Genomic DNA, 12341 nt, shown 5'->3' with positions numbered 1-12341 from the left:
AGCCAGTGTAGTGATAGAATTCCTGGCGACAACCATCTTGTTTAGGTTCACTCCAAATATTTTTTTTCAAGAAAAAAGCCCCCTCCCACAAGAAAAAGATTCAACCTGGCACTGCATTCTCCAACTTGGGCCACACAAACATTGATGCTGCACATATCACTTGATTATCCTCCATTGGGATAAATTTTAATGACACAGTTGCTAAATATGGATAAATCTTGTGCTAGAGTTTTAAATTGTATCAAAAATAGTTATATAGTGCATGTGCAAGTATCTCAGAATCTCTGAACCTCCAAACGGTCATAAACATCAATTTAAAATGTTCATATGACAATTTTGACAAGAATAAGTGGTTACTCAACATTGTAAGCATGCATGTGCCCTAGAAACAATGGATTTTCAACTCCGTCCTCAGGCTTTAAATTTCACGAATGTAATTCCCAGTGTTGAATCTTTTACAACCATCACATCCCCTTTTTTATGGTATAAAAAGAATGTTTATAAGTGCAGTGGTAAAATAGAATAAGTTTACAAGTTGACAGATTTAACAAGGAAAAGCAGAATGGAATGGAACATTGTTATTCATGACATTCACTGAATGAAGCTGTCACCGATTGTCAATTATTCTTTCCATTTCACAAATATGAAATATGGTTTCAGACAATGCTTGAATGAATCTTCATCTGATTGGCAACTTCAGTACTAACCAGTTTCCCTTCTCATTCGGCAGTAAAATTGCTATGAAGGATTCCAATTACTCAGTAACGATTGCTTTAATGGAAGTTACCTATTTATTCAGAAATTCCCTTCACACATTTGATGGTTTGATGAAACATTTCATTTGTCTTTGTTTTAGCAGTGTCAGCATCCCGTACGGCAGAAGTTTCCGCATGTAACGGTGCACACAGCATGCATTAATCATCCAACCAAAATTGGTTTGCATCCTAAATGCCTGATGCAATTGATTCATGGTGCGTGCCCAGTCTGGTGGGACAGATTCATGTCATGTGATCAACAATTCAGCAATCAGATGACAGGGATTCATTCAAATTTTGTATAAAAAGTGTGAAGTGACTAAATGTGAAATGTGAGGACAGTAGGTCTTGAAAAATATTCATGTTCCCACAGTGAATATTTGTAACTTACAATGGAAGAATCCAGACAAAGAATTGAGAACGGCCTGACACTTCCTTATAGACAAACCATTAAATCTAAGTACTTAACATCAACTGGCATCTTCTAGCAAATTTATAAATATATCAAAAATAATTATGAACTGCATCTTATAAAGTACTATAAGTAAATCAACCAATCGTGTCATTCCAAATATTTTGAGAAATTTCCTGGCTGAGGTACAAAAACGAAATTGCAGTATTCAGCAGGAATGATGAAGTTGCCCGAAGTGTTTGGAGAAACTTGTATTGTCCAACAGAGTAATCAGTGGTTGAGTACTTTCAGTAAAACTGTTACGTTTAGACTTGATGAACTTTAAACCAATCCTGTTAATTAATACTCTGCTCATGGTTTCTTGAGTGCATAGAGTTGGTTGCCTGTGTGTATGCGCATAACTCTACCTGCTTCAGCAGGGATATTGGAAATGCTGTCTACATACGTTTGAAACAGTCAAGTTTAACTGAAACAATGACTCGATCAGTTTCAATAAACGAAATATAGGGCTGCTCTTTTAGTAATGGTTTAGTAACGAAACTTCTGTTCATGCATGTAACGCTAAAAGTGCTACAGGTGATGTCGTGACCCGAACCAAAGTAAGACTATATTGTCAATAAAACCAACAGTCTAGGATCATGTACAGGGAGATATCTCAAAGATGGCAGAAAGGTAAACATTGATCATTTATTCAATGTGACCTAAAAGTATTGCGCTGCAACATTTTCCTGCATCTGTGAGTACTGTTGGCAACACTCAAATGCAGCCATTTTTTTTCTGTTGGTAGCATAACTTAAACAGCACTTTAAAGACCATCCCAGCCCGCTGGGAGATGCACAGTGTAGCTTGTGCTTAGTTGACGTAAACACCTGGCTAAAAAAAAAAAACTCAAAAAATTTCCATTCCCTTGTGTGTCGGTATACGTTATCCCCTGGGTGGGGAGACTAATGGCCCTTTTTCTAGGGGGCACACTGTGTATCCCAACACTACTGGATGGACTCCAACTCACAATATGCAGCACACCGTTTGAAGTTTGAGTTGCCAGGCCATGGCAAACATGCAGCGGTAATCAGTGCAATTTGTCACAACAATGTGATCAGTATAACACTTCTAGAAAAGGATAATAATCCCCAGGGAGCCGCTTATTAGAACAAATCAAATCCAGGGATTTTATGGTAGTTGCAGCTGAAAGAAACTCCCAATTGGGTGTCTAAAGCAGTTACTTTCTCCCGTCCCGTTCTGATCCGTGATGGGTGATATCGTTGGGGCTCATGATGGCTCGCATCCATTCCGTCCTCTCCTCTGGGCTGCCTGCCTGCATCACGTACATCTTACCCTTCTCTGTTGTCACACTGAATAGGTTCTGCCGCTGTTTGTTCTTCAGGGAAAGGTCTGCTCGAACAATCAAAAGTACAGGTTAATCGGCCTCTATGATCCCATTAAAAACTATTACTTGTGTGATCTTTAAAGGGCCTGTGCACTCCTTGAAAATGCACCTCTGTGATTCAATTAATCTTGCTTTTAATTTCTTGAATTTTTATATTGTATTTTTAGTACCTTTTTGATTTTATGCTAATGCAAATGTCCATATGCATAAACAAAACTGTGATGTCACCCCAAAGAGAAAACCTCAATGTTCCACTGATTTGCACTAACTACTACTGGCAATTTTTCCTTTGTTCTGAATTTCCTTTTCTATTTTGATCTATTTTTGTTCAAGTACGCAGCAAGAAACCAACGAGCACACTATTCTCAATGAGCAATTTTGGGGTTCACAATTGAAAACTTGAAAAGGATATGGAATAGTTTCATATGGTGTACATTAATAGAGTAAAAATTCAGTTGCACAAAGAAGTGGTTCTATCAAAGCTTCCTGGCCTGGAACCTTTACGACCCTGGAAAACCCTGGACAGGACTGCCAATTGCTAAAATTGGGAGGGATCTGCCGTTACCAGTAGTCAAACCTCGATAACTGGATGCCCCTTTAAGAGGACCATGTATCGGTGCCCCAATGAAAGTCCTGAATGCTTTCCGGCCACCCATGACCTTGGCTCAAAACCGTGTTTCTGCATGTGAGGGCAATGCAGGAAGGAGATACAGACAGATATCACGTGCAAATCTAGTAAGAATGAAAGCAACTCTAACAAATCACTTCCAGCAGCTGAAGTTTGAATGCAGTTTCCTTTTAATTTTTATGAAGTAATATGCAATAAGAGAATGAGTCAAGCTGGAACTGATTCTCAAGCAGTTTTGGCCATGAAGAGACAGCGGAAGTTGTCTTTAAATTGAATAAATTTTTTTTCACAATTCAAAGACAAAAATACTTGTTTACAAATTCTTTTTTCTTCACAATTTTTTTTTATTTCACACCATGCCCTAAAAAATAACCTGAGGTTCAATTAAGCACATTTTGGAATTCTACCTTTTCTTCTCGATCAGTTGCAAAGTAGCATATTAGACAGCTAATGTGCCAAAGATATGTCTTAACAGGACTGAATGTTCAAAACATATCCAGGTCCTAGGAAATGTTTGTTTCAGGGAAACTGAAGACAGCAGAGCCTCAAAACATCCAAAAATGCAGATTTTTGCTTCATCTTTAAATTAGTGTCTGCATGGGTGTATAGATTAGGAAACATCTGTTTGCTTTAAGCAATTCGTTAATAACGAATGGGTGGTAGGGTCAAAGAGATGTAGAGTTTCTACCGGAATGATCCCGACTAGCATCCACGATGTCAACCTTGCACCATCGTAGTGGAATCTCACCCAGAGGTTTCTCATCGCCAGCCTAAATAATAAACATAAACAAAAGAAAACAATTTTTAAAAAAATTGGTATGCTCTTGCTCTAAGTTGGCAACATGATCTGAAGCCGCTTTAAGAAATCATTGTAATTTGCTACACATCTCTCTAAGTTACAAAATTTATGCATAAAAGAGTGAACTTTCTTTTCACCAAGCAACAATCCCCCTTAGGCAATGCAAGGCATGCACATGCTATACTCAAGCACATTTTATGCTGTGTAAGCTCGATTTATTTCACAAGTCTGCAGGAGTGTCAGAGGCACAGTGCCATGGTATTGGCTATTGTTGCCTCATCAACCTCTCCATTTGTGACCAATGAGGGGGTACTTCTGCTCTGAGTGGATAACCCGGGGCAAAGCTAGGTGATCATCTTTTTTTTCTCAAGAAAGTATCATGAACTTGAGCCAACATAAGACGCCATGGTCGGATAACTGCCCTGGTCCATATAAGCACATTCTAAAGTCCTGACGGATGCCTGGTCATTGGTCACCGTAGACACAAAATGTATTCAATCAGAATTCGCAGAAACTAGCTCTGAACAGTACTCTTGACTGTCTGTGCTGGATGGGAAACAAAGGTTCAATCTATCACCACAGTGGGGCTACAGCACTTTTGCTTATTTTCAGTTGCTTTGAGAAACGTTCACATACACGAATGATACCAATATATTTCAAATTTGTAAAATAAAAGCCTGACATCGGGTCATTTGGGCATCATAACTCACATAAGGCAGAGAGATGTCAGTGTACCAGGTACAATGACAACGGAAGAGCATATGAGACCAAGGGCACTGTCCATGAGCTACTTTGACAGGAAAAAACTGTGAAGTAAACACCCAACATCCTACCAATCCAACATCATGTTTCTTCCCCTCAAACACAACTTATCCCCGTCTGTCATTAAACACCGCAACTGAGAAAATGCCTATGAAATGAAGGTTTTACTGAAGTATTTTGGGTTCAACAAGATGTTATTTCAAACCAGATTTTTCCCTTGATTGGCCACATGAAAGGCATATCCATGACAAAGCGCTACATGGCACAACACCCACCACTTCCTACGTTGTCATTCTTTCTCTTCAAACAAAAACAATGAAAGTATCGTTCTACTTTGTTTTTAAAGCTATGGGCATGAGTCCTACATTTTGTGCTCACTGACCTTTGACCCTCTGTAATACATCAGATAAGGTGGTTCGTCCCATAAGACAAACAATCGCGCTTTCCACGTGTGCCTTACATGGCCCTGAGAATGAAAACAAGATCATGGCAGACAAAGGAATAGAACAGATTTAGAAAATCATGTTAGAAAACTGAATCCAGGCAACATTTCTGCAAAAAAACTAATTGCATGGAGGAGCTTGGTCAAATATAGGCCAACTTACTTGGCTGTGGCTTACACACGAGTCTATGTTGGTGGCTGTAGCCATTCCGCATAGAGTGTATAGTTTCAAGGCACAGCAAAGCATTTCGGACATAAAATCTGCAGAGCAAATCTGTTGAGCAGATTAAAGCCAGAAGGGGCAGCAGGAAACCAGTCAACAGCAGTGTACAATCAATGGCTTTTTGACTGATAACCTATCTTGCTTGAGATTTTTTTTCTATATTCAGCACAATTATGCTCTTCCAATTCCCTTTTTTTTTGGAAATGTAAAATACCAAAACTACAGCCGACTGATTTCTGGCCACAGAGACAGGATACACACAACTCGGAAAAGCCAGATGTTTCCATCTCTACAGAATCTTTCTCAAAGGCAAAACAAAAAAACGGACAAAATAAACAAAATTCGTCCAGTTTTAATCTTCAACTTCCCATTGCAGAAGCATGACTATTGTGTTTTCTTACATGCTCACAGGAAATGATTCGACAAAACCAACATGTGATTATTTTGAGAGTGATAGCCACAATGCACCCATCAACTGGTCTCAACATAATTTGGTGACATCCTATCTTGTGCATGCACACACACAGTATAAAACAGGCAAATGACCCTGGGCCAACAGTCCCATCGATCCGTTTGACCTCAAAACAATCGTGTCCCTGGTTCCAGAGCCATGTCCTTGGTAGTGACAGGGCCAAAAGCTACTATTACAAGTTGAGTGCATATGCACTTGCTGGTGTTATTGGTGAGCATTGTGCACATTCCACTGAAAACTAGTTGCTGCCCACAATATAATATCTAATTGCAATCATGAATTAACAAAGAAACTCAGTTTCTAACACACTAATTTAAAATACACATATGTTTAATATAAATCCTGAATGTACTTCAGGTTTTTTTTCTGCAACGACACTTAAAAAGAACCTGGTCAAATCCCCATTGCTTTCCAGTATTTGGTATTCAATATTTGGGTGCCATGCACCAGCAGATAAACTTTAAGGATATCGCATCCTATACCAGAAATTTTCTTTAACTTCACCCATGAACGAGTCTAAGATAGGTAGAGTCGTGTTCTCTTCAGACTTGACAGGAGGTCAAGATTCCTGGTTGATTCCTACCCTTTTCATCATGAATCCTTGCTTGACCGGCTTGCCTCCGCGACCCTTCAAAGATTTGATGGCAGACACAGAGACTGGTCTGGACTTGGCTTCCGTGTCTGAGTCATTGCTGGAATCAGAATCGCTGCTGGATGGTAGAAGGGCCTTGATGGCAGACATGTGGAAAGCTGACTGCAATGCAAACCAACAAGTAGGATATTCATGACAATGTAGTAAAAACATATTAATCCTGCTTTAGTTCTAAAAATGTCATACAAAATGGAGGCAATAACACAATAAATTTAGCCTGGAAAATCTAAGACACAAAAAAATCCATGCTCAGCAGTTGAGAACATAACACATACTTGCAGTTGATTTGACAGTGAATTTGGTCTACATGCATCTACCAAATAAAGGAAGCTGCCATTACTGAAGGAATGTTCAAGACCTCCTTTCAGCTTTCCATAAGAGATTATAAATAAATTAAGAGCAAATGGTTAAGTAGAGTACAGGTACCACTGATTCGTAAGTACAAATGAATTTCAAGTTTTATCTTCTCAGTGGGTAAAATGGTACCCTCTATAATTGTAAAATAAGACATCGCTAATTTACAGAAAATTTCAAAAGGGCTCACGAATTTATAGAATGCCCTGGGTTCATCCAGCAGAGCCTGTCGACAGTTGGCGAGGGTCCGACATCTGACCAAGGGATGCAGATGAGCTGCAATTACCAGATCCGTTGCTATGGCAACAGCATCTTTTCTAGTTTCGGCAAAGGACCATTTCAGCAGCCAATCAACAAGTTCTTGACCTGAGGAAAGAAAAATAACTTACATTGGGGACTAAAAGGGATGCTATATAGTTGTCTGTATCTGCTGCGTACACGCACTTTAACTATACCATGATTCTAATAAAGATTTGTTAAAAAGCAGGATTTGAGATCAAAAGGAGATCCCAGGTAAAGTAATTAAGACCATTTGTGACCCGCTCCGTGAAAAGGGGTATTAAGGGTAACTGTGCTATTTCACACTAGGGGCTTTTGAATGTGGACAGGGTGATTTTTTACTTCTTGGTTACATCAGTAATTTCACAATTCACACAAGAAACCTAACTGTTGCTATGGGTATTAAGAGACTTTCTTCTTGGCTGATTTCTTTTCCCACTTCCTGTGTTTAAAGGGCATTATTTCTGAAAGAAATTCTGTATGTATGATATGATTATGCAAAAATCAATATATCTCCAGATTACAAAATGCCGCCGGGTTCAAACTTACATGTGCACCAAATTAAAGTTTATGATGTAACCAATTCAAATGTGTGTGACTCATTTTGAAAAAAGTCTCATAATACCCATTTTTGTGGAGCTGGTCACATTTGACGAGATGAAACAAACCGTTCAAATGTCAAAAAAACAAGACGATAACAAAAGGAAAGTTTTAATAACAAACCAAAACCCAAATGTTATCTTTAAGGAAAATTATAACAAAATGGATTCATAGTTATCATACATGTAATTCAAATAAAATGAAATGACAAACCAGGTTCCAAGGCTATTGATACAAATGTGAATGGATTATAAACAGTGAATGTCCCACTAACATAAACATAAAAACCTAAAAAGCCACTGGGTAGAACTTAAACAAACAGGCATGACAGGAGCAGTGTTGACTTTTAAATAGCATGAACAGGCAGCTGACTCAAGTTCATCTGCTATTGTTAAACAGTTATAATCCAAATTCAATTTGCCCGGTTTCAACAGGAAGTGGTGCAGGTTTCACCAGCATACACATATCCCAGTTGGAACAGGAAAAAAAGACAGGCGGCAGATGATAACTTTCTGACCTAATATCCTGTAATTGTGTGTAAAACCTGCTGCCCCTCACAGGGAGGAGAGACAAGTGATTCAACAGTGATTCAACTCTTACCACATGCTGAAATTTCCTGTGATAAGTTGGATTATTTTTCTTGAAATGTGGTACAGGAATTATTGTAACAATTTCACCTTCAGCTTAAACAATAGCCGATAAATGTGTGATGTCGATGAATTTAGAAATTGTCACAATACTGTTGGGATTCCAAAAGTCACCTGCCTCATATCCTTTCTAACCTTAAGGTGCACTGACGTCCAGGTCTTTGTCAAGCAATTCTACGCAAGACCGTGGAAGTGAAACAGTGACCGTCATCAAAGCTTTATCAACAAGACATAAATTGTGTGTTCCATATGATGACAGTTTCACATTCGGTTTGTTTACAGGTGAGAACTTGTACAAAATACGCAATACGAAAAATACGTCAGTATATTTGTTGGACTTTGTGATACAAGACAGCTCCTTTGTAAAGATCTGTGGGGTGGGGGGGGGAGATCCGCGGGGGGGGGTTAAAGAGTACCTGAGAAACAGAATTTGTATTCCGTCCCATCCAACGTCTTGGTTTTCAGTTTGATACCTGCTCCTGGATCCTGCATGGCTTGGATGATTTCCTTGCTGTGTTGAAACCAAACCAAAACAAAAATCGAGAAAATGTTTGAGCGGTCTACTCAAACATTTGCTCTATTGTTGAACCAACTGATTCTGTGAAAGTAACTGTTTTACTCAAGGGGAAATTCCATTGCAGGCTTCAAAAAAATGGATTATATTCTGACAGCAACAGGTCTTTTTATCTGTTTCCAGAAATAAAAGGATTAACTTTGATTGCATTAGTAATTTTAGTCATGTGTTTGAAAGGAAGTAGTTAACCTGAATACTTTGGAGAAAGCTAGTTTGTTGAGAGAACAGTTTTTAGAAGAAGCATTTTCAAAATAATCCATCACTTCAATGATACTTGAGAAAAAAAGAAGGCATACTGTAATTTGCCCTTGTTAAGTTTGTTACTTGAATTAAATTCCCTCAAACAGCTGCCTTCTTGTGGTGGAATTAATTGATAATCCAACTAGAGAAACCCACATATTACAATTCTTTGAAAGTGGTATTCAGAGAGAGAACTATTTTGGGAAACATCGGTTTGATCAAGGCAATGTTGCACACTTTCAGTACCGGTACATTATTCTGGATATAGGGACAATGTGTGCTGTGCATTCATTAACCTACATGTAACTGGCACTGAGAAAGATGAAGGCCACAATGGTTCCAGTCTACTGAACATGAAAAAGATGCTACAAATGGAACCCTACTGATAACAGTAAATGCTGCTTTTTGAATGTGTACACATGGCAGCAGCATGCTGAAATTTTTGAGAAAAAAAGGAATTTACTTAGTACATGAATTTCATAATCTGCAACATTACTTAAAGGATAAGCTTGATGCTTTGGTTACTTGCCTATACGAGGAAGGCTCCACTTCTTAAAAAAAAATAAGGATTTCAGAAAGGCTCTCCAGTAGTGGTCTATAAAATCATTTTTCATGTTGTCTGGTTGAGCTTTTCATATGAAAAAGTTCATTTCTAGCATGTCTGAGCCAGTTCATCATTCCAACAGCCCACGCTCAAAATAAAGCGCCTTTGGGATCATTTGGGAACAAAAATATGCACGCACACAAAGTCTGCCCTATTATTGCCGCCATACACTGACTTGCTTTTTGAAATACCCGACTGACTCACTGACAATGAACAGCTCCACCCCTCCTCACCCGCTCCAAAAGGCCACACACTGGACCAAAACAAAAGAAACTGTACGAGTTTTACTACCTGCGTTTAACCTGCGCCTCAGTGAGTTCGGACCTGCGTCCGTTCTGCCCTTCGGCGCTACTGCACGTCCTGATGGCATCTCCAATTGCCTTAGCCCACTCATCACGTTCTGCCTCATTGGATGCCTGCATTAACAACTCCAAGCCATCGAGCGTCGATAGCTGGAATACACCCTCAAATATGGACAAGAAAAATCCAAAACTACAAACACTGCTGCAGACATGCGGTGTTGAGATACATTTTGTGACTCTTTTTCGGTAACTGTCACGTTTTTGCTCTATTTAAAATATGTAAAAATTCAGGATATCATATTTATTCCTGAGATGCAAAGTCAAGTTAATGGCAAAGTATAATACGATGTGCAAGAATTAATTAACTTCAGCCATGGTTGGTTGACCCAACACCCTCCAAAATGAAAAATGAAACGGCGTGCTCAACCTACGTCTGACATGGAGATATGGAAAATGCAGTTCGCACATTAAACTTTCAAACAAGCTACATGTAAGGTCGTCTAAAGCAGATTGAGACAATCTTGCGGCAGCTTCACTTACGGTTTTCTTTGTGTACTGAGGGCACGGCGACAGCACAGAGCAGCCTGCTAAGAGCACAGCACCCGCGGCATATTCGTCATTCTTTTTCTTGTAATAAGCCAGGGCATCGTTAAACAACACAAACCATCTCGTCCGCCAGTTTGTTCGCACATGGCCCTTTAAGTCAAAATTAAATAGAGAAAAAGATCTTCAGATCACAGATTTTCTGGCAGGTACATAGAAAAGGGAGACTTAAAACAAACGATAAATTGCATTTTTTGAAACAGTTTTGTACAAAAATGCAATTACAAATTCAAGAGGGGGTGACAGGTTACAAACACAACAGGAAGTTGATAATATCATCTAACGTCAATGACAGTATAGTCCCCAGGTTCCTTATTTGCCACCTACGTGTACTGAAAACCAATCAGACTTGACAATACATGTAGATAGCGAAATTAGGGGCCTGGCGTCTATACCGTCATTGATGTTGATTACATTAAAAAATGTTTCTTCTAAGAATTCCAGTAATGGGTGAAGCATTATCTAATTAAAAGAAAAAAACAGGCAATAGACCATGACATTATTCATTATTGCCAAAAAATACACTTCTAGGCTAATTATAATGGGCCAATGCCAAAATGATTAACATTGATTAACCTAAACATTAAAATCTGCATGATATGCAATGTGACAAAACCCATCAAAACGGAAAAGTGTTACATGTCTCCACTTTTTTCAGTCAGTTACATGTATTATCTCAGTGAAGGTCACTCATCACAAAAACGTGAATACGGGACTGAAAACTGTTTCAATTGTTCTTAGACAATGCTTCGATAGTGCACAGATTTTGTACACAACCAACAAAGTGGAGCCAGGATGCAGTTTTTCCCTTCAAAACTCCAATCGATAATACATTTAAAAATCATGTAACTCACCTTTTTCACCAAGAAACCTTCTTTTAATCTTGTCGTTTGACTGCTCGGTTCCATAACTTCAGAGTTATCGCCTCGAGACTTTAAAAAAAAATTAATTCCTTCTGGAGCTGGGGCTGATCAGCTGATGACAAGCAGAATTCAACACTTAAAACATACGTAGGAAAATTCCTTTGCAAAGAGGAGTTTTACCACTCATTACGTAAATTACTGTTTCCTTTCAATCGGCCTGTGCCAGTGCCTATTTGTAGCCAACTGTACTCCGAGTCCCACTGGGGAGTCCCAGTCGAAATTCCAAAGTCAACGACTATAGCAACTTCCTGTTTTGTAGCTTGCGATAGCCCCCTTCGTTTCGACGGTGCGGGGCAAGGACGGTACACCCACTCGCGATCGTTTGCTACAAATAAAAAGCTGTAACAAAAGATTACAGACGCGGATAGACGTAGCAGGAACTGATGAAGATTTGCCTAATACTAACCTTGACAAGACGAATAGTCAAATAGTGTGATTAGTACATGGAAAAAAAAAAACAGGTCTGTACCTTCCTTGTTGACATAAGCTAAACCTAACACATGTATGATTAGGTAGGTAACCGAACCGAGTACATTTCCGGGTCTGTCGATACCCTGTCAAAATGTTCGCGAAAACCGGCCGCGAGTGCTACGTTTGCGCCCTCTCTTTGAAAGGCATTTCATTTATTTGCTTGGATTAAATTTCCAAATAAACTTGCGCGCAAGTGGAGGGAACAAAGGGCG

The 12341-nt window shown here is 39.1% G+C and overlaps 1 protein-coding gene across 2 annotated transcripts; it reads right to left on the bottom strand.

Moving 5' to 3' along the window:
• Window positions 1-160: 160 nt before the first annotated feature.
• On the bottom strand, window positions 161-12248 carry LOC110986384 (pleckstrin-like). Of its 2 annotated transcripts, none has more exons than XM_022248210.2 (10): window positions 12128-12248; window positions 11590-11710; window positions 10673-10828; window positions 10122-10294; window positions 8829-8923; window positions 7077-7252; window positions 6464-6634; window positions 5126-5209; window positions 3871-3952; window positions 161-2559 (listed from the first exon to the last, which is right to left on the bottom strand). In XM_022248210.2, exons 2-10 carry the CDS (start codon window positions 11641-11643, stop codon window positions 2387-2389), a joined length of 1164 nt encoding a protein of 387 aa, XP_022103902.1. In that variant the 5' UTR covers window positions 11644-11710; window positions 12128-12248; the 3' UTR covers window positions 161-2386. The 2 variants fall into 2 exon arrangements, with proteins under 2 accessions (XP_022103902.1, XP_022103901.1); XM_022248209.2 differs by having other exon boundaries at window positions 12065-12223.
• Window positions 12249-12341: the final 93 nt, after the last annotated feature.

Source organism: Acanthaster planci, linkage group LG04 (assembly GCF_054643075.1).
Source record: "Acanthaster planci isolate LZ-2023a linkage group LG04, COTS_SCS, whole genome shotgun sequence".
Lineage (NCBI taxonomy): Eukaryota > Metazoa > Echinodermata > Asteroidea > Valvatida > Acanthasteridae > Acanthaster > Acanthaster planci.
Note: the sequence above shows the minus strand (reverse complement) of the source record. Positions and strands in the feature narration are given on the sequence as shown.

Coding starts and splice junctions, on each gene's coding strand:
- LOC110986384 (XM_022248210.2), bottom strand. CDS start 11,643: ATGGAACCGAGCAGTCAAACGACAAGATTAAAAGAAGGTTTCTTGGTG. Junction 6,635..7,076: donor CCAGGGCATTCTATAAATTC/GTGAGCCCTTTT, acceptor TTTGCATTGCAG/TCAGCTTTCCACATGTCTGC. Junction 2,560..3,870: donor TGCTAGTCGGGATCATTCCG/GTAGAAACTCTA, acceptor TTGTTCGAGCAG/ACCTTTCCCTGAAGAACAAA.